Raw genomic sequence first — 26,496 nt, forward strand, 5'->3', positions numbered from 1 at the left:
GAATTCATCAGTGAAAAAGAGTAAGTCAGGTACAAGAGCAACCTAAATTCAGTAAGTTGATTTCAAGTCCTATGCCTATACTAATAAATAAAGCCAGCAAGACCCATTCCTTTGCCCTGAAGACAAATATTAACAGTGGTGCTCCACTACAACTCGCACCCATATGGGTGCTCTCTCCCGCTTTTTTCCTGAAATGGGTGGGTTTTTCCACGCTGCCTGTTTGGAACAGTCCCTGGCCAATGCTACTCCACAAACCCTGCCATTAGCAAGGGTGCTAATTGCAGGAAACAAAAGAATGCCAAGGAAGATGCTAACAATTATGCAGAATGGACAACAGCAGGCCAGTGCTCCAGCCTGGGCCCTGTTTGGTTTACTAGCCTAGCCCTGGCCAGGCACTGCCAACAAAGCTTTGTAATGCATCAAGTGGGGAAAACAAAAGAGAATGACACTCCTCAGGACACTTGTCTCAGATGGAAAAGAACCAAGTTCAAGTCCCTGCTCCAAATCAGGCAGAGCAGAGATTAATGGTGCGAGAAAAATGCCTCTGAAGTACCACAGCCAGCGAGCTACTGATCATTCTGGCATTTACATCTCTTCTGCTGTTTATTTTCTTCTACCACAAAAAAGGTCAACCATTTCAGCTTTGTTCCAGCACAACGACTGCTCATTGCACTGGATAGCTATGGAGGACAGCTGGAGAGGAGGAAGGTGCATTCCTGATGTGCACAGGGGACGGAGCCCCATGCTGGGACATGCAGTGAGGAACACCCTCCACATCGGGATGTTCATGGGAGAGAACAGCCAGGTGACAGGTGACTGGAAGGGCAGAGAGACACCATGTCTGTACCCGACTCAAACTAATAAAGCATGTGGGAGAAAAATATGTGTCAATAAGATCTTGTTTCTATCAACGTCTTGCAGCCCCTCATCTGACTTCAGTGGGGCTGCTGTGATCTGGAAGACTTCGCTGGCTTTGAAGGCAAGAACTTGCCTCTCACCTGAGAGATCTCTCTGCTCACCTCCCAGACTTTAAGCTCAGCTATGCCCCTAAATCAGGGTAGCAAAATCTTGCCTTCCCCACCTGCAGAGTCTGCATAGCTTCTGCTGAGCTTAGCGCTATGATCCAAGAGCCCCTGGTCATCACAGGAGCAAGATATCCTGGACCCTCTAATGTTACTGCTGATGACAAGGTGAGGCTTCCAGCCAGCCTTCCCGCAGCACTTGTGGGAGCTCAGCAGGAGCCAGAAGCAAGAGCTGAGGTCCCACCAAGCTCCCAGAAGCACTCCAAGAAGAGCTATTCACCCAAAAGGTTCTGGCTTGGCCTTGCAAAAATTCAAACCTGGTATTATGGCACATTGTCCATGCTGTCCCTGTTCAAGCTGGGAATATGAAATCAAATTCCCAAACCAGGAAATACTTTTTGAAACCCAATTCTTGCCTTTGAGCAATTGCTCTCATGCCTCCCATCTCTCTCACTAACCCCATTTATCAATATATTTATTCCCATTTTGTTCTCACTATCACACAGCCCCACTAGTATCAATCTTGCCTATCTGAAGCTTCCTTTTCTGCTAAAAATCAAGGAGGGAAGAAACTTTCCGAGATCAAACACTGTAAAAACAAATGGCATAAACCATCCCTCTCACTCCCTTTCTTGACAAAGTTTCTCCATGGAGAGGAAGAGGACCACAAATACAATAAACAACTTTCAGATATATATATTAGTAAAAGCAAAAGCCAGTTTCAACCTAACTCTTCCCACTTCTTACCCTGACAGAATACAGATTTCTTTGTTATTTATTTGTTAATAGAAACACTTTCAAACAATAGTAGAAGAATAACGATATCTGTCAAAACTCGTATTTCAACTATTTCAGTGGTGGTTTTCAGTGTCATAGGCAGGGACGAATCTTTTGTCCCTTATTCAGGTAGGTCTGCCACTAGTCTCAACTCAAACTCCGGGCTCATATGAGCATTTTGTAACAAGTTCTCAACCAAATCACCCTGGATTAGTCGGCACTGCGATGATTTACATCAGAAGACAGGCCAACCTGACTTGATTTAACCCAAGTTGGTGGTTCCACCAGGAAGGTGGTTTTAAGGTGGGTGCATTACAAGAATTTACATCCTATTGGCAATTTTTTTTTTCTTTTTTTCTTTTGTTTTGGTCACAAAGTGTAAACTAAACTGAAGCAAAAAAATCCAGGCAATAGTGACAAGGCATCATCAATTTAATAGCATCCCTTATAACCAACACTTAAAGAAACAGGTCATTCCCAACGTCATGAAGACATTAAACTGAGTATAACACAAAATGGCTGCTTTACAAATATTTCACTCCAACCACACACTCAGGGATAGAAGTTAATCTCCCAAACCAACAGAAACAAGGAACCTTTCTCTTTTGCGGTAGAGGCAAGAGCCCAGCCAAACGGTCAGTGGAGAGAATCCTTTGTCCCACAGAATCTTCTCACGCACTAGAAAAGCAGTGAATCAATGTAAGAAAAGACCTTTTTTTTGACACCTTTGATGAAACATGCAAACTGCATCAAAAGAAAAGGCGGCTGACACCAGAGGAGATTTAAATCGCTAGAGGAAGCCAATTCAAAAGCAATTGATTGTTACAAACAAATTTAAGAAGGTTCGTAATTATTGTCAGAATAGTAAGAAACAGCAACTAAGACTTACTACCAAAAAAAATAAAATACAGAACATTACAACCCTCCACTCTGCCAGCAAAGAATAGCACAAAGTGGTTTAAAAAGCAGAAACAGGCTACTACTATTTTTGGCACAGGGAAGAGCCACATACAGCTTTAATGCTTGAAAATGAATCCCGTGTTATTCTTACCTAACATGTACTCTGCAAGTTATTGATGGGGAGGGGGATAGCACCCCTCAAACAAAACCAACATAACTCTCCAGCATTGGCTTAAGTTGTAAATATTTAAAGTTATTCTCAGTGTAATGTGTTTGCAGCAGATTTTGTGGTGTTGGAGAGAAGAGGAGACTTCACACTGCAGTCCAGAAATACAGATACTCATACATCAAAAGCAGGGAGCATACGGTTCCACCTCTATTTTAATACAATGGTCAAACGAGAGAACAAAATTCATGCATTGGGAGTTCACTGCTGACAACTTATCTCCTCATACAGCTAAATCTGTAAAAGAGAGAAATTGTCGCAGATAATTTCCTCTTAGACACCGAAAGAGGTCTGAAACTGCTGTACAGTACAGCCCATTTGACAGCAGATATCACAAGACACCAACAGCTGTGAAAACACATGCTAAGTAAGGCAGAAATTGAATAAATTAGTAGAGATACACAATTAAGTGTAAGGAATGCCTGTCCACAATATTCTATTGATTTCACTGCTCCGTTTCAGGATATAAAAAGCATTAACCGAAGGAAAGAATGCTTAAACTACAATCCAGCAATTTCATCCTTTATGGGCCCTAATACACAGTATCTCAAGAGATACGAATGTAACATTAGTTGCATAAAGCCACCTAACCATGAAGAGAGGGAAAAGCTTTATTACGTCACTCCACTGCTGCCAATTAAATGAAAATATATGAGACCTAACATATATTATAACACCATCACAGATTAGAATTAGATGATTAAAATCATCTCTCTGCTGATTCTTCCATCAAGAGGAAGCTGAGCCAAATTCAGAAGTGAAATGAGGAGGATAATACAGCTTGAACTGAAGGCTGAGAGCAAGTACACAGCAATCAGCGTTTAACAATGCTTCCACTCAGACTTAAGGCATCACTTCATTAACATCATTCAAAATATTTACCTTGTTATTGTAAAGTACAATGCATTTTAGGCAGGGCACTCTACGTGCTCAAGGTGATCCTCCTAAGTTAAGAAAACGTTTGTAACTTCTACCTTTCAGATATATGCCATACATAAATCTGTATTCAGCTGCCTGAATCGTTCATCTGAGTGATTACTGATGTGCAATTTGGATTCCCTGACACCAAAAGAGTTTTCTTGAAAGTATCACTTCCAAGCTGTACCCAAAACTACCACTGCCTGAACTCCTTGGCTGCTCTAGTCAGCGAGGAAAAAAGCAATCTCTGTGGAAGAATATGAGCAAATCAGAAAGGGATAGTTACAGGTATCGTTTCAGATTCTTTCACTTCAAGATCAATTTTAAAAGATTTGAATATATTAAATACTAGAGAAAAGCATAATCATTATAAAAAGGGAGGACAGCTTTGATACTTAACTAGGAAAAGAAAAATAAAAGTGTGTAATAGAGCAGAAAAAGATTACTGTATCTGCAGAAAATCCTTTCAGGAGCTACTTTTTGTGGTGACAGCAACAGCCCAGCCTCAGCAAATGTCCAAGCCTCAGATTTACATGGAGAACTTCTGCATCTATCTGATAGCCCAGGGACAGCATTCACCACATGATGTTAGAGGGGAAACTTTGGGAGAGCAGTCCTGTCAACTTCTTAAGACTCAAAGCCTTAAGTAGTTGCATGACTATCTCAGTGGAAGTATTCATTTTTTAGGTTCCTCAAAAGGGAACCAGCAAAAAAGAACAAGAAAAAAAAAAAAATCCATAAAACTAGACAACACAGACTGAATCAGTAAACTCTGAATCATGTAAACTATTTTAAGTATATAGTTTTAAGAAAATTATAACATTAAAAAAGTAACTGCAATTTAGGAAATGTCCTCAATTGCTGTAAATTAGCATATTTGCACTGAAGTCCCTAGACCTACGCAAAGACAGAATGAGTTTTTACTCTATTTTCAAAAACACCTAAAATATTTCCCAAGCCACTGAATAAGTGAACATACCTTTTTCCACTTTTTCAACAAACATTTTGATTTTCTTGTACCCTAGAAATTATTTTACCCTAGAACCCTTAGTTGTTAAGAAACTTCTGTAAAATAAAACGTATGCAAAGTTACTTGTGTGATGACTGATTATGTCCTCCAGCCTTCCTCACCACCATTCCATTCCTCACTGCAGAAAAGTAAGCGCTAGTACTGACTTCTGTAAATTAAGAATATAGCCAGGTGTGATTCTACCCCACAAGGCAGCAGTTCAATACTAGCACAACTTTTTTGACATCAGAGGAGCTACAAGGCTAAAGCTGGTGCCAAGGAGTGGAGTCAGGTCTGGCCTTGCTACTTCTCCTACCCAACTATGATGACTGCTGTGACAGAGAGTTCGCAAGAAGTTGTTTAGGAACTAAAGGACTGTTACAGACAAGTCCCTGGTCAGAAGTGGGCAAGGTCAGAGAGATAGAAATCCAGCGCTGAAGAAGCAGTTATTTAATGTAACCCATCCAAATGCTTCCTTTTAACTTCTACATTCTCTTGTCTTTATTGTCATTCATCACAAAAGAAAATGAAAACCATAAGAAATACTATATGAGACTCAGAGATGGTCGCCTAATTCCAGTATTATCCACACCTAAGTCAGCCCTCATTTTAGCACAATTAAATTGAACAAACACTACTATGGCACACAGACATCCTTCCGTACATCCTAGCACAGAATAGACCAGAATGTGTTTATTAAAAGCTTACGGGCACATCTAATTTAATAGCCACAAGTTCTTTCTGGCCATACTTTTGTTGAGACTGATTTTACATCTGCTGAAGATAATGAGTATTTTCCCTGACTGTAAGGGGATCAGATTAGGCCTAACATTTTTAAAACAAATCCTTCAAGTTTCTTTTTAAATAGATTACCTAATATTCTCCCAAAGAAAGTGATGAAATATTCACAAGTAGATTGCTCTTTAGCTGCTTCATCCAAAGCTAACCTGATGAGTGACTCTATTTGCCTAAATAACCAGAAGGCTTTTTTCCTTCCTCTTTAGTTATCCAAAGGCTTACAAGGACACACCAAAACCAAACTTAAAGCATACATCCCTGTAGAAAAATTGTAAACGTTAGGCATCACTTAAGAGGACATAGTAAGATAAAGAGGTCACACTGGCTAAAATGGTGGTAGGAGTTTTTTTCAGCAAGGCATGAACTGGGTATTATCTTCATTTTTCATACCTCTAACGTTGTAACATTGGAATAAGAGTACTAAAAGTTTCCACAGTTGAGAAAAAGGTCCTCAAAAATTCTCAGCAATGCCACTAAGTTATGCATCCACAGTTAAAATACCTACACACATAATGCAGACCTTCTGATTTCAGCTAGAAACCTTGACAAATGCTTTCCATTGCAGTTAGACAGTTCCGATTCCAATATGCAGACAAAAAGAAGATGGTGAAAATGTAACAATAAAACCTGCAAATATTTAAGGTATGAGAGAAATTTCTTGAAAAAGTATAAATGTTATCAATATATTGTTAAAAATCTAATCACCCATCCCTAAAAATATACCAGTATAAAATAATAGGATTGTCGGCGTCCTGTTTGTCACCCTTTTACAACCATATTTTATATGGGCATAGGCAGATGACACGGATGAACCAGATCCAAATGAGATAAGCAGCATTATGTTTGTATGGCCACGCGACCTGGACGCCAGCACTGCTCTAACGTTTCCTTTTCTTTGCTATGGCTGGATAGAATCAATTTAATGCATTCTTGTTCCCATAAGACCAACAGTGGCTCTACTTGCCCAGCCTTATTCACTTCAAGAATTAATTATTTTCCCAAACAGTATCTCAAATTCTTCTGCAACCCCTCAATGAAAGTTCATTACACATTATTTTTTGTACTTTTATCACTCTTTATGTTCACTAAGTGGCAGTGTTTTCTCCCAGTTGGCCACTCTCCAAGTTAATGTTTGTCAAGTTTTGCTCAGTTATACACTACACATTTTTTTGATCTTCCATAGCATGTCTCTTTCTTCATGCCATTCCTGAGGCCAGGAAAGGTTTTCTAGCAAACATTGCCTCCCTTCAGAAAGGCTATGCTTATTCTCTTTTCCAGAGTCTGAGAGTTTCACATTGGTGACCTTTTTGCCCACCTCTGCAACTATTTTGGCACATGAAGGTTTCATCTCTCATTTTGAAATTGCAAATATAGTTGCGTTAGCCCTATCAGTAGCCCAACCAACCCATGTTGTTCCTACAAATGTAGAAACAAGCTTTGTCAGGGCACAGCTGGCCCTGCAGACCTACTCTCTTATTTGAGACAGAATAAACTTTTCCATCTGGTATGATTTGCACATGTGGTGGTACACTCTGTGTTCGAAACTCAATGATCACAGCTGCCCAGTGCTGTCCCTTGCACAGTGCTCACTCCTGCAGATGAGAAGTAGGTAACAGTTAACAGAGAAGCCCCTTGGCTCTTCTATAATATAACATCAGTAAATGTCATCCAGGAGGCATTCAAACACCCCCTTGCAACATTTAAAGATGCTTTTATAAATTTAGTATAATGATCCTTGAGAATGTTCTCCCTTTTTTTCTTCTTCTTCTTGGTTTTTTTGTTGTTGTTGTTTTGTGTTTTTTTTAAATAGGTGAATTGCAGAAGATGGGGCCTCTAGGAAGTAGAATAAAAGTAGAATTGGACCATCTTCCAGCACAAAATAATTGACACCATGCCTGCTAATGAAAACCTGTACGCTCATGAAAAAGAAACAGATATTTTGCTTTGCCTGAACACCTCTCTTTACCTTATCTTTTTTTTCTCTATTTTGTAGTGCGACTATCAAGAAAGAATTATGGGATTGTACACAGGAAAATAAAAAGGACTATGAACCTAAAGCAGAGATCATCTGTTGCTTGTGCTAATGACTGCTTAGAAAGTACACATTTCAAAACTCCTTTTTATTCTGTCACAGAATCATAGGGCAGTTATCTTTAATAGCCATTACTCGGACAGATATATAAAGAATATATTATTTCTCTAGCAGTCGTTATCCTATCAAAAGAATAATCCTTAAATGCTTTATGTCATTCACTTTAGTTTTTTCAAGGCTGACAACATTTTGAATAAAGTGCTCTGCCATTCATGGGAGGTGTAAGCCCATAACTGGAGGATTTTTTTGCTTTTTTCAAACTGCTTGCAATGTTAAAAACCAACTGGTGAAGAGGTGGACGTACCGGGCCAGGCTTTGTGAATCAGTGTAGCTATATTGACATGAAAGTTTTACACCAGCTGAGCATCTGGTCCTTATGGTTATGAACAACAAGAGAGAACTGGCTTTTCAAGCCCTTCGTGGCAAGAGACATTTAAAGAGTAACAGCTGTTCCACTTTCCCTTGGCTGATTTGGACTTGTGATTTTTTATGAATCTGCACAATATGCCTACCCAAACACTATAAACATTTGCAAATGACCTGCTACGCAATAATTTTGCCCTAATTTATGTTCAAATTTTGACTGCATAAATACATCTACTTTCATTAACTAGCATACAGGTAGCAGTACTTACCTGTGATCTAAATGATGAATAGAGAGAATAACCCCTGAATTCAAATGGGCTTGTTTTAAGGTCACCAGGATTGTGAATTCATATTTATTTCTTAACTTCTGAAAAAAGATTTCAGCTGTTTCTGGAGATGCCTTTACACTTCTTGAAGTATCTAAAAAAAAAAAAAAAACCGTAACAGAAAAAATCTCAGTATAAAATCTTGTTTTACTTTACATCCTCAACAAAATTACAAGCTACTTCTGAGGAGCACAACTGAACAGACGGGCAAAAGCAGGGACCAAAGTATTTTAAACACCGGCTTTTACATGCAATGTGAGCCATCTCAACGAAAGAGAACACATTTTCTAGGACACCCATTCTATTCGGGGGGGTGTTTTGTTTTTACGACAGGGTCATAACTCTTTTACTTTCTCCATGGATGGCCAGATGGTACCTTTAATATCTCGTCCAAAATATGGACTCACTAGCAGTGAAGCAGAGAGTGACAACACTGGATATGAGCCTAAGCTGTGAAGCGCGACCTGAGTAACTTTTTAATGACTCCTACAAAAATGTTATGCTTAATAGCTATGCACAATTAATTTAAAAAAAAAAAAAAAAACCACAACAAAGAGCAGCATCTCTTTAGGGACAATTTACTCAGCTTTAAGTAATAGTTATAAATAAACTTGAAAACTCACCATCTTTCAAAATATATTGTTGCTAATTAATCACTATATACTCCAGTTGTGCAGTATGTTGCTGCTGCTTCTTTCACAGGATGTTGTGAACATTTGTTAGAGTAATTGCACACACACAATGAAGATTTTGCTTTTAAAAACCCACACACAATCAAGACTGAAGCAATGTTTCTGCTGAATTTGCATGGAACATGCATAGAAAATAAAAAGGCCCAACCTTAAGCCCTCTAGAGAGATAATTTACAAAATAAGATGTCAAATGCTAGAAAAACAATTCCCAAGGTTTTCCACAATACATTATACTAGAAAAAAATTAATATATATTTTTAATGCACCAAATCAATTCATTAGTGTGTGTAATCAACTGTGTAAGAACGAAATCATTTCACAAGCTTCTTGTCATTGCAATTTGACCATCCTGCTCTAATTCAGGGACACTAATTCAGGGACAGCAACAGCAGCAGAGAGCTAACTGCAATAGAAACTGTGATTTCTTTTGACAGCACTGGAGCTGAGCTCTCAAGTAAGCTTACACTGCTGTTCTTAAAAACAGGTTTATTCTTTAAGCTGCACCTATGAAGATGCTACTCTGTATTAACAGCAAACAGTTTATTGTGGTTTATGGACCAGGAATATTTTGTAATATGTGTTTAAGAAATGCAACAACCTGTACAACCCTAAAGTCCTAACCAAGCTCCTGCACAGTGTCACACCAGGCTGAATTTGATTCATTTTTTACAAAGGGGAATCCAAAAGACAAAAAAAAGGGGAAAAAAAAAAAGAAAGAAAAGATAATTTAAAGCTTTTTTTTGGTGAAACTTCACGTCTTTTCTACTGTGGCTTGTGTAACTCCCTCACTGTAGCAAAATTCCATAGTATTTCAACGGAATTGTTAATAAATCATAAGGCAACTCAAATACAATTACATCAAAGCGTTCATTTTTAGCCAAGGGACACTACCAGAGTGGAATGACATAGGTTTGCATGCTGGAAGATAGTTTAACTGCATTAACAATTTCTAGCAACATAAACAATCTACTCCCAAGAGACAGAGGAAGGACACACAAGGAACATATTCTCTAATCACGATCACAGGATCCTCACGCACTGCAGCTCTCAGCAGCAGCTTTCCTACCAAGATACAGAAGAACACAGGAAAATACAGATGTGGAACTCACTTCAAAGCCTATAGAGTCCAATTCCTAGATGCAAAGCACATCCTCCAACCCTGTCTGCCATGGAGCTGGGTTTCTCATCTTAGAAAGCCCATCCAGCACCTTCTTCTATTGCAGGTTCACTATCATTAGAGCATCTACAGAGTCTGCTTTTGGGCCCACAAACGTATTATGTTTACACTGAAACAAAAACAATCTCATTTTGATTAATGACAGATGATCTGGCAAAGTATAATCAAACTATATTTGTGCGCTTGTGTGCGTTGTCAAAAGAGTGTTTGCCCTGAGGGGCAGAGCCCCCCTGCCTGAAGGGCTTGCAGCCTCAGAAGCCTCAGTCAGGATGAGCAGTGCAACTTTAAATAAAAGTGGGAGAACAAAACCCAGAGCAAGCTGAGACCACTGGAATGTGGGAAGTCATCTTGCTTACATATTAATAATTGTTACTACTTTGTAACAACACTCTTGTCCCTCCAACCGCCTTTTATGCTTCTTTTATGCTTTCTTGGTAGAGATATTTCACTTTGCCGTCAGTAGACAATGAGATTATAGAAAGCAAGCCTATAGAGTATACACCATTAACACCCCATGCTTTTTCAGCCACGGTAATTCAATCTGATTCCCCCTCGCCTGAAACATTGCAGGAGTTGCTAGGGGAAAAGGGAAGGGTGGAGAAAAAGGGCTATGAAGATGATTGCCACATCATCATCGCTCACCTCCCTGCCATTTATACAGGGCTGATAAAGCACACATCCACGTGAATGTGATAGTGAAGAAGCTGCATAGATCCTTCATCCAACAGCTTCTGTGTCTGGTCACTTCAGTCTCACTCTGATCTAGAGAGTGAGCACACAGGAATCTATCGAGGCATTTAGGTACTGAATAGATACTATCAATTTCTATGAATGTATATTGGAGTTGGACACACAATATTTATGGTTTAATATGGCAGCAGGAAAAGACAGGAGGTATACATATCAAATGTGAATTTGATGGGAAGACAGGAGATAGGAAGAGGGTTGGAGGGAAAAAAAGTCAAGCAAGACAAAAAAGAGAAAGTCATGTCAGAATTGTGGGAAATAGCAGGATTGCAGAAATTGGCTGTTCTTGTTCTGTTCCCATTGACTCCAATGGATTTCTTTCAGGTTCCCTCAAGACAATGAAATGGTACCAAGAAGGAAGATGAGAAATGCAGAACAACTACCTTTTTCCAAGAATCCAGATTTTCCCTGCACAGTTCTGAACGCTGGAAGATGCTAGAGTGCCTCTCTGTCCCAGTTACCCTCTGGTTTATCCCTCTACATCGTTCCTAGTTTTAACTACTATCACACCCTACCAGTGGAAATCATAAATGCTCTATGCTGGAAGTGGAAAATAGACCACGAAGACTATGCTTGCTTAACAAAAATAAAATCCACAACTTTTCAATTAGAAAGAAATATTAATTTCTACCAAATTCCTATGATACTCTCATTAGCACCTGATGAAAGAAAGTATATGTAACACCCCTACCATTATACAGGGACAGTTCCAGTCACACATAAATAATTGTCTCCCCCTCCTACATGCACTTTTATTCTAATTGGAGCTATTGGGATGCAAACACTGTGCTACAGATGGCCAGTGCTTTAGCAAGGAAACAAACCCTCGCCGTCAAGTGGAGCTCTCCAGAGCCCTCCCAGTCCTCATTGCTGCACTGAGAGAGGAGGAGGAAAACAGATCTGCAGCTATGCCCGCAAGAGAGGAATCTTTTTTGAAGTCTACCCTGTAAATCATTACCCGACCACTAGGTTGGACATGAGTTTTCCATCCTTTTATCTGTAAAACCTTATCTGGGTACCCTATAATCATTCATCATGGCCTTACACTACCTTCTTGTATACAGATAAAAGTATCAAGACCTGATTAGATCACACTGGAAGCCTATATATTAAGATTATCGTCACATTAACTGCTAGAGTATTAAATTGCCAAAAAACATGGCCACTCGCTTTTGGTATTGTAAATAGGTCAGTTCATACTTGCTGTACCAAAGAGCTACACAGCCTTTTGAGTTATTACTACTCTGATGAAGCACAGCACCCTTTGCTCAGGGCAGGCACCAGGTGGATTTCTTAAAGAAAGACCACTGAAAGGTCCTTGATCCATTAGATCCATTCTTTTTACACTAACACAACAGTGCAAATCCCTCATTCCAATTGCCTTTGAACACTAGCGGTAGGTGCTTGATAGATCACCAGCTGCGCTCAATAAATACTGATTCAGGCTTGTTCTTGACATTTGGCTTCCAGTAATCATTTTAAGACCCGAGGAAAATACTTTACTGGAACTGGACTTCTTCCATAATAGCCTGGAAAATCAAACTGGTAGATATCAGATAATAATTTGTGGTTTCTCAACAGTTACATAAAAACCTCATACTGTGAACATTTCTAATACACAAAACCAAAGGCATAAATCTTTTGATATTAGAATGCAAAAATAAGGAGACAATTATTAGTTTGAATGAGACATTTGTCTCTAGCCATGATACTTATATATTGGGTTTACTTTCCTAGAATATTGCATGTGTTTGGTTTGACCACACCATGACAACTCACAAACCCATAGTGTCAACACTCCATCTTTAATTTACAGACGAACGAAGTGCAAAGTGACAATGAAAGAAACAAATACCCAAACTCAAAGCATGTTGCACTTCTTGTTCAAGTCAAAGGTTGTAGCATGGAAATGCCTTTAGAAGGAATAATAACACTCATGTGGGTAACACATGTGGCTGGGTTGAGACATGCAAGTTAGCAAAAGTACTGAAAACAACACAGCAGACTGGGGGAAGGAGGCTGGAAGAAGAGAGAATTTCCTCTTACCGTGGTCTGCAATGATAACGATTTAGAAGGACACAGACAAACAGTAGGTGGTGGTCAACCTTCAGCTGCAACATCTAGTTATGAGGTGATCAGCTGGCCACAGGCGCAGAAAACCAAGTCTTTTAAGATCTAACATTGCAAAGCAATCTGAAAACCCAGTGAAGAAAATCACTGACCATAAGAGCTGCAGGAACTCAGCCCTTCAGAGGACAAACTTAGTGGCTGCCTCTACCCTGTGCTTGCAGCAGCCATCACAACTGGGACACATTTTCACTCTCAGAGACAATCTGCAGTCAGAGCTTTGCAGCGAACACCAAAGCCACACAAGTGTCTCCTGGAGGTGCCAAGTGTAGACACTGTTATTTCAGCCATGCTCATGAGATGATAATTACTACACTATAACCAAGACAGTAAGTCTAACTTTCAACAGTACTCACTCCACAGGTCCAAAGGCACTTCCACCAGTCTAAACTGGTGCTGCAGAAAGAGGCGGTCAACCCTTTGCTCTGCCACCAGCCTTTAATTCCTTCTCCTCACCCCTATGATGACAACTGCATTCATGCAAACATATGAGGAACCATATCAAGCAACTGATCCAGCTATTACTAGCCGAGCTCCCCCCCACAAAAAAAAAAGGTGTTGGAACAAGTTACTGGAAGTAAGGAGGGAAACTTCCATACACAGCACCAGCAAGGTACTAAATTGCACAGTGAAAAGACTACATGCAAATACGGTTTAGGACAAGCCATTCATTACAGATGTTTTCCAGTCCACAATAAAAACAAACAGTTATTAAATAGAATAGGTAACTTGTCTTAGCAAAGGGTGTGCTCTGGAGTTTCTGAAGTGCATCTAAAGCTAAACATACAGTATGAACTGAATTATAAAACAAACTCCTGCAGAAAAGTCTTTGAAGGAGGCATTCTAATTAATTGAGCTCCACAGTTTGTTTCATGTGCACATAATCAGCTTTTAATAGCAGCATCTATAAATCAATTCTGCATCTGACTGTAGGTTTGCTGAACTACCCAAATTAAATTCTAGTGGCTTGTGAGAAAAAGGAGAAGGACTGCAGGCTAAAAAGAGTCTGAAAAATATAATAAGGCTAGCTCAATTTTGTTTCATTTTCCTACACTAGTTGGGATCAGTGTCACAAGCATACATTCACATCATGTCACTTCCCCATATTAGAATTTTTGGCTAATCTTTTTCTTAACTAGGGATTTCACACAGCCTACAAAGGGCAACAATATCTGAGACTGTTTACTTTATGTTGTTCTTTTATTTAAGTAACCAACATGGCATGCAAAGCCAATCCAAAAGCATAATCTTTACAAGGTTGAAGGGTATAGCGGGTTTTTAAGAGGAGCACGGTACATTCAAATTCAGGAGTTGCATTCTTATAATGAAAACTGAAGACAGACGGAAGTAAAACAACCTTTATTAGACCAAAACACTGCTAGACATGTTATGCTTTAGATACTTGGGTGGGAAGGTTGACTGGTTTGCCTTTTTTTTTTCCCAAATACACCTGACTTTTTATTCGAACTATTTTTATTTGAACATAAGATACTGGTTGATAAAACATTTTGAGCTACTTTTCCTAAATATTTGTTCATCCCCTTCTCATAGATTCCCAATCATTTCAGAGAGAACAGCAAAACAGGAGGAGCTACAGTTTTCCAGACCCACATGAACCTGACTTGGTTTCTCTAAGGCTGTGGGAAGGAGCTCTGCAGGAGTCTGGGGGAAGATGTTGCAGTTCCACCTCAAGTTTAAAAGACTACAAGATCTGGGGTAAACACTGACCCTGTAAGACTCCCACTGGAGCCATTCCAAAAGGGCGTGCATGACGTGCAGGGCCCAGGAGCACTGCCCAGTTCCCAAGTCTGGGTGAACACTGGGACTACAATCCAAACATACGTCAGGATCCAACCAGGTACATCTAGACCTTTATGCACCCAAGTGCTCCTTATAAACTGGGTACAGCCTGGTCTCACCAGAACAAAACCTCACGAATGCCGGGAGCAAGGACTCTAGTAAATCTCCCAAGTTGAATGATCAGGACCTTGGGATACCCTACGGACTGTTTAGGGGGGATACCCCACAAACTGCCCTTGTAGTTTAGACACCACCACAGTGACCACCAATTTGGTGTGCTTCCCTTCTTATTTCCAGTAAAGAAATGGCTCAACAAGGATGTATGCAGAAAGAACTGCAATGGATGGGAAGGAGAAAAGGAGGAAGACAAAACGCACTTCAGCCAAAACTAAACAATCGAAACAAAAACTGACTTGAAGCCAAATCATTAAATCAAATAAAAACAAGGGGGAAAATGTCACAGTTTGTTCTTGCAGCATTTGGGGAGATTCCAATCACCTTTGCTTTGTAGCTTTCCCTATTCTGAATGTCAACTACAGCTTTGGTGTGTCATCCAGCAAGGGCTTTCCTCCAGCTCAAACTACATGCAAAGTCCCAGGAGTCACAACGGACCGACACATGAGACTAGAAGAGGGACTTGTCTCTGAACACACACATTTGTCCCCCAATTATATTGACTGTTCATACTTATATTCTAAAAAAATGTTAATCATATCGCTTCTGGCCAAAAGTCTGGGTCATCTACAAGCTACATACTTGTGTGCTTAAAGTCATTTTGGCATAGCTGAGAACACAAATCCACTGTGGGACAAGAGGGGGAAAAGGTACTGAGAGCCAGGACACAAATGCTTGAATACAGCTGTGATGTTTCTGTTCTGAAATAACCAAACCATTATTAAGGACCTAACTTGCTTGTGTAATCGGGAGTAGTTTGTGCGTTTGCACAAGTAATCATGATTTCAAAGTGCTTTGTTTGTAATCTTTTGTTCTCCATGGTCAAAGTCCCAAGAGAATTTTTGCTTGGTTTGTTAAGCTTGTTTGCTTTTTAAACTTTTTTTTTTTAAACTAAAGAAACACTAAAAATTGTCAACTATGCAAATGAAATTAAAATAGAACATATTTAATAGGGGGAAAACCCTCTACCTGATATGACAAAACAGGATAATTGAGTGGCAGCAAGCCCTCAACCATTTCTGCCAGCTCCTGGCACTGACTTGGATGACTTTTTAGGAAAGAGTTTGCAAATCCAAGACTCTCTGGGGCAAAATACAGCTGTAATATATTGTGCATTCACTGTAAATTGAGAATTATAGCACCAAAAATCTGTTTCTGTCTAGGAGCATTCTGCAAAAGAGATGATACAATGCTAGTTTGAGAGTGATTATACTAGTGGCTGGGTTAAGCCTCTGAGCTTATACACTGGCTGCTTCCAGAAACCAAGGAAAGTCACATCAAGCTGAATCTTTCTGCAATGCTAAGCTTACCTTCCCACAGCCCGACTACTGACTTCCCCTGCTGAAACAGCCTCCTTTGCATCCCTGTGAGTCCACAAAACAATTGTTCAGGTGCTAGCCACTAAAATACAATCACGCTCTTTCAAAACATGGCAAAACCCCTGAGATGATCTTGGGATTTTGGCTGTGAAACAATTCTTTGTGGCACACACCTAACTTGACTAGATCACATTGTGTGGAATGGGGAAGGTGGATCTTTTCTTCCAGCCCAGCCACCTACTACACAAGCAGAATCCAACTGCTTCGGTGAAGCTGTCAAATGAATGGTGCAGCTGCTCGGCATGATTCCCCACCTGGATTACAGATCAGGGAAATGTCCTTTCAATGGTGGCGTGACTCAGTTCTCAGCAGCACAATACAAACAGCCATAGTTAGCACCTTTGCTTGGTAAGTAGATCCGTACAACACAGGGAAAGAGATGCAGAGAGAACAAGAGGAGGATTTACACCACTATAAACACCCATTTGAGCATCAGGACTAGGTATCACAGCTCTCTCAGTCTCAGGCTTAATTTGCCAGACCACAATGCTGACACTTAGACATCTCTCATCCTCCCTTTGGCTGTGGTCCCTTTGGCAAAGAAGGAATTTACACCAGGATTACAAGTGGGAGCCATTTACTGTAAGGTAAAGCAGCCCGGCTGCACTGCAACAAGTCAGGTGTGCTCTTCCAAAAATATGTAGGGTCCATGACTGAGGGTTTCATGACTTTTGGACTCAGTAGGCAAAAAGAAAATAAGTAAAGAGGTAAATAAATACAGTAAAGGTTCTAGTGACTGTATCTACAATAGCGTATTTCTGACAATTTTTCAAACCTTTTGCAAATGAAAGGATAAGAAACGTGACTGTAGGAAAACCTGAACTTTAAATGTATGGGGTTCCAGATTAGAAGTCTGTATTCTTAGTACAGGAGGCTGAAACAGCTGATTTGCTTAACAAACAATACAGATCCTACCATGCTAGATTGTTACTAAAACAACTCCCACCAAACTGCCAAAGAAAATGTGAACATGCACTCCTGAACATTTCTGAAAGGAATTTAAGGAATGAGCACATGAACACAGGGGGAAGCACCACACAAAAGTACTATCAGGAATTTTTAAATGCATACAGAAAACCACTGTTCCTTGCTCACAAGAAATACTACCCCTTTCACTGCAACTATGTCATCATGCAAGATACTATCACCAGGAGAGAGGGTGCTACTCTGTGGGGACCTACTACGTGACAACAAAATGACGAAGATAAAAGACAACTTCTGTTCTTGTTATAGACATTCCACTCCCAGGAAATTAAAATGTGTGCTGTATGGTATGCTCTGCCCCAGGTATTTATTATTGTAATGCCTTCTGGTGATTGATAGGTTCGGGTTACCAATTATATGATGCAATAGCTTTTTTGATTACTAGTTTTCCCTAGTCTATATTCCAACACTATTCTCAATTCCTCTTTAAATTCTGAAGACTCCTTGTATTTGCTCCCTCATAGGTAGTATCAAGTGCTGCTACTTACGATGATGTTGTTTAGGTTTTTCATGGCCAAAACCACTATAAAACCTATTATGTTTGAACAAGGACACAGAGGTAGCGTAGAGTGGGATTTCTGTCTGCTTCTTCATTTCAAGACAGGTTCCAGCTACATTTAAAAGGTTGCAGCTACTATAGCTTTATAAATATATATGTGTATATGTACATGCACACACTCACACCCCTTCAGGCACAAAGCAGTTTTCTAGAAGCTGCTTTGAGAACACCTTGAAACCTGTGGAGAAAATCAAGCCTGTCTTGTTTTCCTTGCTGCTGCCATCTGTGGCATATGCACCTAGTTACGCTTGGCTGCATACTGTCATATGAGCACTTTGTGTCAAACTGACCTAACAACAAAGAAAAATATCACACCAAGAAATGCTGTTAATACTGGGACACAGACTGAAGAGCACAAGAAAAATAATGCATTGCCTTCCACCCCTACTGGTACTGTAATAAGGGCATGACACACATGAGAACTGCTAAAAGACTGAATTTATTTCCAGTCCCTAGTCATATAGCACGGTCAGGATTTAAAAAGTTATGCAAGTCACACCGAGGGGGAGGACAAGAGGAGGAAGCAGTGTTGTCAGCCTTTTCCAAATGAAAAAGCAGGCTACCAAAGGTAAACAAAGTCTAATCAATTGAAAACAATAAAGTGCAAACTTAACGGCAATATTAAACAACACAAGCAGGTTATGCTAGGTGTAGATCAGGCTGGATTACATGAACTACCCTTCTCCCAGAAGATATGACACAATTCAGGCTTCTCAAATATATCATATTCCAGTGGTGAACTGGGTCATACGATGACAGACTGTAGAAGACCGGCACCCACCATGGCACCTCTGAATTAGGATCATGCTGGGTGTAGATACTCCTATATCCTCTGAGCAATAGACCACATCTCTCCCTCACTTGGTTCTCACTGTGCAAGTGTAAGACCTATTCATGACCCCTGCTTGGTCATTTTCTCTGAAAAGCTCCTTTCCCTGTAACCCGTATGCTGCTCCTGAGGACCTACCACCTGCAGCCTCTGTTTCACAGAATCATTTAGGCTAGAAGGCACCTCTTGAGATCATCTTGCCCAACCCCAATCATTTGTGGATGCCCTGGAGGGTTTAGGTTTTTTCCCCCATTAAGAATTTGTTTCTCTCTCTTTGCAATGGTTTGCATCTCTCATCCTAGCTTTCCTTCACCTCTGGCTTTCTGGGGTATAATTGTTCTTGTACCCACATTAGGGTTAATTGCCTTCAGCTCACCAAAATTCTAAGTGTTGAGGCTGATTTATTTTCATGCAACACAATGGTGAGCTTAAGAAAGCATTAATATGAGATCCGTCTTAATTTCCCAATGACCACAATGATGTGGTCTGCATGAAAGATTAACTTCTGACACAAAAGAATGGTCAACAGTCACCAACTCAGAGAGCTCCAGAAAACCCAAACCTTCATCCCAACAGTAAAAGCGGCACAGCAAGGCAGGGGGAGGAAGGCCACCACTGGAAAAAAATTACATCCGAAGCATGCCAGACACATCCAACAACTCTTTTGCTAGCCACAGGTCTCCGGCAGTGGGCTGAGCAAACAGCAGCAGATGGGAGGAGAAGGCAGGAGACTGAACCATAAAGAGGATTCTGGTATCAGCAGAAATGAGGTGAGAGGAGGGATACCCAAGCCACCAGCCGTCCTGGCATTCTCAGAAAAATCTCTACTCACTTGATATCTGTTTTAATGCCAGGAAAAGAAAAGATTAGAAGGATTTTGAATTGGAAATGTTAAAGAGAAGGGATATCAAGGAATACTATACACACAGCTCAGCTATGAGCAGGGCAGACTGACAGAAAGTACATGGGGGATGCAAGCTACCGTTGCCAGAGGTCCCAAGGAAGCTGAGGAGGACCAGAGTTCAGATTCTCCTGCAAGACGATTTATTTTAAATCAGGTATTAATGGAGTCCATGCTTCTATGGATGTGTCTGTTAGCCTTGGTGAATCAGCTACAGGTTTTAAACACATGCCCGATTTATAAGCTTGGATGAGTTAAAATTAGAAATGCTTCCAAACCCTTATTTCCTTGGTCTTGCAGGCTTGTTTTAACTGAGTACTATTAAAATATACTTAAATGCACCGAAGAACAGTTTTATGGAGAATGCAAAGGCACCAGTTTGATTTTCATGAGTATTAGGTGTTCGATGCCCTTTTGTGTCTTTGAAAATCTCTTCCTGTACTAGAACAACTCCACCAACACTCCGGATTTGCAGAGTACAGAAAGACTTACAGGGTCATCCACCCCATCCTTAGCATATTAACTAAGCATATTGACTAACTGAATGTCACACAATGACCACAACATAGCTAATGTTTCCTAGAGTTTTTATTTCATGCTATCTTGTACAATATCAAAAGTCAGGAGATTTCCACCACTCCCTTTCGGTAGCTATTCCAGAATCTAAACTAGTTCACTGTGACAGTCTCCTTTTATCTTAAATCCTCTCCATTTATAATATCATTACATTACTCTTACCTCTAGCTCTTTGAATACTAAATAATTCCTTCATTTTAAACTTCTAAGAATCTTCTAATACTAGACATTTATCATACAACACTTTTGTCATTGCTTGGACAAGCTGTACAGACTCAAGTTCTTTCAAAAGCTTTCTTAGTAAGCCACTCCTTTTTACTGTATAATCAGGTTTGCTGTTGTTCTCTTCACTCCCTGCAATTCATTGATATTTTTCTGAAATGGAGAAACCCAGAGTGAATGCAATAACCCAGACACCATCTCAGTTTAAAAAAAATTCAAGCTCCCAGATCTCTTACTACAGTATACTTTGCTTATGCTTCAAACGGTGTATGCAGGGATTCTTAAAAAGAGCATCGCTGCCCAGGGTACACAAGGTTTTCCTCAGGTCTACCCCACTCCTTGAACAGGTGCTGAGCAAAGCTGGGACTGTTTCAAGTTCAAGGGATATTAGCCAATGTTACAGGAAATCTTAGGAGTGCCTTTGAAACAGCCGTGGCCCAATATGCAAATGCATGTTTAGGGAGTTACTAAAACCCAGATTATCAACCTCAAAACCACAAAAGTTCCTTTGGAACCCTTCTGGAGCGTTATGCAGCTGTATTTAGAGACTTCCAGCCATGGAGTCAAGGCTGGCACGTGTCGTCTTCTCTTGGTAGGATAAACAGTATGGATGTTACCACCGTCTAACTATACTTAAATAAGCATTTTTGCTGGGGAAACCTTATAAACGTCGCTCTGTCTAACAGAGAGAACAACTCTAAAACTGGAGGTCTTTTTCTTATTACACTCCCTCTACGTTTTTAGAGAGGGAAATTGCCACTCAAATTCCACTAAAAGAGTTCTCAGTTATGGATCGCTAGCAGTATTGATTGTAATGGCTCCTTTGGAAACATTACAGTCTATCGTAGCAATGTTGTTGCTGCTGCAAATATGGTAATCTGCTAAAACTCTCTTGAACCGTCTTCCGAAGTCTCTCAGTCTGCTCATCCTTTTATACCATGCCCATTGCTTTAGCACCTTGCAACAGCATAGCGTTGAGTAACGTCTCCCAAGACAGCTCCACACAAAAGTCAGTTTTCTAAGCTCTTATTTCCCTCTGAAGTCATCAGGATCACACACCCCAAAAAAAGTATGCACAAAAAAAACCCAAAAGCAAACAAAATGTTGTTTAACATAACAAATAATGAGAAATTTTTGCTGCAAAATTCTTCCATGTTGAAAATGGCTACAGCATTTTTTTCACCCAAACACGGTTTAAAGAAAAAGGAAAAAAAAGAAAAAGGAAAAAAAGAAAAAGGAAAAAAAGAAAAAGGAAAAAAAGAAAAAGGAAAAAAAGACATTTACTCCCTAAATGGGACCATAACTTAAATATTTGCTACAAGTTTCTTTTAAGTTTTTAAAGTTCAGTAACAGCTACCTGAAATACCTGAGTGAACATTCATAATGGGTATTTATCATGGAAAACATGACCAGGCAAAAAAATGAAAAACTGAAGTACCCTTTCTTACCGTAATTCTTCTTGGATTTTCCTGAGAAGAAATCTTTTGGACAACACTGAGATGGAAAAATTAGTATTCCTTAAACACTGAGACAAAATTAGAGGAATTTAGCCAAAACAGAGGGTGGAAAAAAATTCAGTGAAAAATAATTTTTCACCCCTTATTCAGCTCTACCTTAGCAGTGCAGGTAGGAGAATACAGCTGTTCTGTGGATCTGCGCCTTGGCACACGACCGAACAGGATAAAATATAGGGAATTGAAGAACAACTACATGGAAGTACAGTTTCCTGTGACAGCTATATATAATCTCCAGCTCTTACCTACTGGTTTTAAATAACTTACAAGCTCAGTTCTGTACCTCCCTCAAGACTCAGTGGAAGCAGTGAAGTTAACCATTCTTGGAGTTATTTTTCCAAGCCGGCACCTATATGCCCTGGAGGATACGGACTGGGAGAATGGAAGCAAGGGGGTGAGAGTAGGAAACCTATTTCCCAGGTCATATAAGCAAACAGTAGGGTGAAAGCCGGGGCGGGGGGGGGGGGGGAACAGACATTAAGACTGATCTAGATGAAGGGATGTATAGGAGATGCTGCTGTCCTCTCTGAAACCTCATTGGAGAATGAACCGTGCTGCAGTGGGGGAAAAAAACATAAAAAACCCATTAACCTAGCTAGTCTCAGCCACGCTTCGTGACTACAGAACTATGTCACAGCAAAAGCAATTACATAAGGGTAGCAAGACCTCATTTTCCCACGTCACTACCCCTTGCTAATGCAATCCTCCCCCAGCAATATAGAAAGATATGCTTGACAGCTACCCAGAAGAGTCACTGTCCCCGCTTCTCAGGGCACACGTGCTGCAGGTGCTGTGTTCTCTCTGGCATACAGGACAGGTGCTGTCCTGCTGTCAACATCACATCTTTGTCTTCAACTGAGATCACTGCACCCTGCTACACTGCCAGGAGAGGCTGTCTGGTGAGCAGCCATCTGCGCTTGGCTGCTCCTGATGGGGACGTCGACGTGGAGAAAGGCCTCCCTGGCCTCTGCTCCTCTAACCATCCTCACCCTTCTCATGGCACCAACTAGGGCTCTGCCCCACATCACCACACTGACACCGTCTTCATGTATTTTCCTTCCATACATGCTCCAGAGCTGCACATCTTACTAATTTTCAGCCTTCCAACAAATATGCCAGGTTGAGCCCCGAGATAATACTAGCCTCAACAAGGGTTTTGTACTTGCAATATTTCAGAAGAGGCCTGATTGTAAAGGTAGGAACAAGCAAATGCAATTCTGTCTGTTACCAATCAGTATGAATTGTTTTGGGCAATACTGAGTGTAGAAATGGAGCATGGTTACTTGAATTAACCTGAACAACCAAACTCTCATTAAAAAAAAAGTCTTAGACACTGAGTACTATCCCAATAGAAAGCAGATCCTCAGGGACTTCAATTTATTGCAGATAGTAGGTGCAACCTGGCTGTGAAAAGCAGCAGGTCAAGGCCATAAGAACACAATAAAATATGACATTCCTCTAAATGGAGTCAAACCCTCACTGATTAATAAATGCAGGTACTAATTCACTGCAAAGGTTGAAGTAGCAGAGGCTGGAGGCGTTAGCTGTCCCACCAAGCCCAGGCAAAGCAGTGAAAGCCATGCTGCTTGGCACTGTCTCCCGAGGGGATCTGGACAGGTAAGGTACGGTGCCTACACCGGCAAGCAGGTATCATTTCTCTCCCCATGCTGTAGCTTCTTCCAGAATCCATGTTCTTAAGAATTTAACAGACTGAAAGGTGACAAGAGCCCATATCAAGACACATGGCAAGAGATGCGAGTACAAAAAAAAAAACAACCCACAACAAAATCCAAAGGCTATGGAGGGAATATTTAATTTCTGCCTATTTCCTTTTCCTCCCCCCAAAAAGCCCATTGTAGAAAAACAAAAAAGATACAAGACAAAAACAGAAAATTTTATGTAAAATACCTTTTCTTGCAATGAACAATGATGTCATTTTTAGAACCATACTTAAAACAACTTTATTGCTCTATACTTATGCCTTTGTGATGCTTTATATGCCTAATACACGCTCTCAGCAACATTATTGATTTGAAACTTTCAGCATTAAGACAGTTACAATCCCCAAATGCTACAGGCCAAGTTTTCTGTCATTCCTTAACATTAGTTTTTATCAACTATGCACTAATGACTACATACAGGGATTACAAGCTTTTCTTCTCCAGAAACCTGAGTTTCCTTGGTATCTCCGGTATATTAGGTCCCCATTCACTTTCCACTTCCCAGTTCTACTCTCTGCTGTGCCATTACAAGCACCAATCACAAGTCCACAATATTTGAGTTTTTTTCCTCCCATAACTTTTTCCCCTTCTTTTTTACAGAGAAGCCAGTATGACAGTAGTTAGCAAGCAACGCAGTCTCCAATAATAGGTATATTCTTGATTATTCAGCAGTGTATGGTTATGCAGTGGGTGAGTGCATCCTAGTTCTCCATGCATGGCAACTCAGCACGGTTTGGGATGGGAACTGGATGCAGGGTTCTCGCATACTACCTCCTACTTTTTTGGGGCAGGCTCTTCAAGCAGCAGACGCTTCCCAAATACCTCCTCTTGCTAAGGCTGCTGACAGGAGGAGGTATTCAGTTCGTCTGGAGCAAGGGGATGCCTCGTGGCAGCAGGCTCTGCTCTGCAGGCCCCAGCAGAAGCAGCCCAGCTCTTCGGGGCTCTTCTTCAACATCCAGCCCGACTCCCCAGCAGCACCGATCACAACCCTGGCAGTGCCGTAGCACAGTGGTTACTGTTTGCATGGGTGCAGAGGTGACTTTGGAACGTGCCAGAGGTGGAAGCAGATGGGGCAGCAGGGGGAAAGCCATATGCTGTTGTTCCAGGTATGCCAAAATCTGGTCTCTCTGGCTATCGCATTGTCATAGAGTAATTGCTTATACTAGGCATTTCTAACATTGAAAAACACTCCAGTACTTACCGAAATTAAACTCAATTATTCCAGCCTTTCCCAAAACTAAGGGGTGAGGAATTTTCTTTGTCTCACCAAAAAAATCTGAGAATTTTTATTATCTACAGATGATCTCTATGCTGGAGGTTCCACATTTTGAGTATTCAGTGATTCTGAGAGAGAAACCAGATGATTGCTTCCAAGACAAAAAAACTGCAGATAGGTATTCACTCTGCAGTCAGGCATGCCAGTTGACAACATTAGCATCCTCTCCCCCAGCTGTCTGCTACTGCTCCTCTGGGAGACAATTTGGGTCTCAAGTACAGCTGGAGAAAGGGGATTTTACAGGACTCTCTAATCCATGTCACTGCAGTCAGCCAGGTTCACTCCTGAAACTTGCCAACTTTGCCATCAGTAGACATGGGAACACTCATATGATCTCTTGCTTTGGAAAAGTTGTGGGGACAGTAACCTCTAGCTCCCGGGCGGTGGCAAGCAGCTGTGAACAGTAATATTTTCAGCAGGCTCAGCTGGAACCTGGAGAAAGCATCTGTCCATAGTTTCAGTGACAGGTGGCAAGGAAAAAAGTGTGTGTGAAGTGCATAGGCAATGTAAAAACCTATTCCTATAATGAAAGAAAGTTTATTCGCATCTAGTTTTAAAGCTTTATTTTTAGTTCCTTAATTTAGTAATGTCCAGAGATGATGTCATGGGCCAAAAACAGTGATCTTTCCAAAGGGATACAAGACATATTATATATATAGTAATATTGTCTTGCTAGCGTTTTAAAATAGTGGGCTAATGATCCAGTCATGCAGCATCATGAGGCCTGTTTAGTGGGTTTTTTTCTGCCAGCAGTTTGTGCCAGCAAGTCCCAATTCAAAGAACAGTAGTGCCGAGTCCTTTCGTGCATCATACTGACAGCTTAAATCCTTTCTTTGGTGTTTTATAGCACATCTTGTTCCCTATCAGAATATACCATATCTTGCTTCTAGAACTGTCCCTCCTCATCAGAAATATCCAAATATATTGTTTAACCATATTAAGAGTTACATATCCTAACTGGCAAAGAAAAAGCTTATCCTCTGAATGAGTTCCAAGTTCTGCATCCAGGTACACAAGCTCCCACATTTTCGTGACTGCCACACCCTTTTTATCTTTTCCTTAAATACATATTCCTGTGCTTGTAACCATCTGACCCTCCTTTAGCCTCCTCTTTGAGGCATATATACACCTTTTTATGGGCATATTGTATACATTTGTGTACATATTTATATACATTCAGCCTTTATTTAGGTTCTCACACCTCAGAACACCATTTCCTATTGCAAGTTCAAATACCTGGCTTCACTGGGACCCTGCATGTGCTTCATGTTAAGTAAGTCTCCTGAGCATAGACTTAAGTCAGATATGTCTGACCCATTCAAAACCCTCAATACCCTCCAGCCTCTGTTGTTGGCGGGTTTATCTGCCTTTTCAAATTTCCATG

General features: G+C 40.5%; 1 protein-coding gene across 1 annotated transcript in view; it reads right to left on the minus strand.

Annotated features, from left to right (window-relative positions):
- The window catches only part of NELL2 (neural EGFL like 2), a 156,061-nt gene that overhangs the window by 124,720 nt on the left and 4,845 nt on the right, over positions 1-26,496 (minus strand). Inside the window, exon 3 of the mRNA XM_076331701.1 lies at positions 8,378-8,528. Coding sequence (XP_076187816.1) covers positions 8,378-8,528 — 151 coding nt within the window. The remainder of the gene's footprint in view (positions 1-8,377; positions 8,529-26,496) is intronic.

This window comes from Aptenodytes patagonicus, chromosome 1 (genome assembly GCF_965638725.1).
Source record: "Aptenodytes patagonicus chromosome 1, bAptPat1.pri.cur, whole genome shotgun sequence".
Taxonomy (NCBI): Eukaryota; Metazoa; Chordata; class Aves; order Sphenisciformes; family Spheniscidae; genus Aptenodytes; species Aptenodytes patagonicus.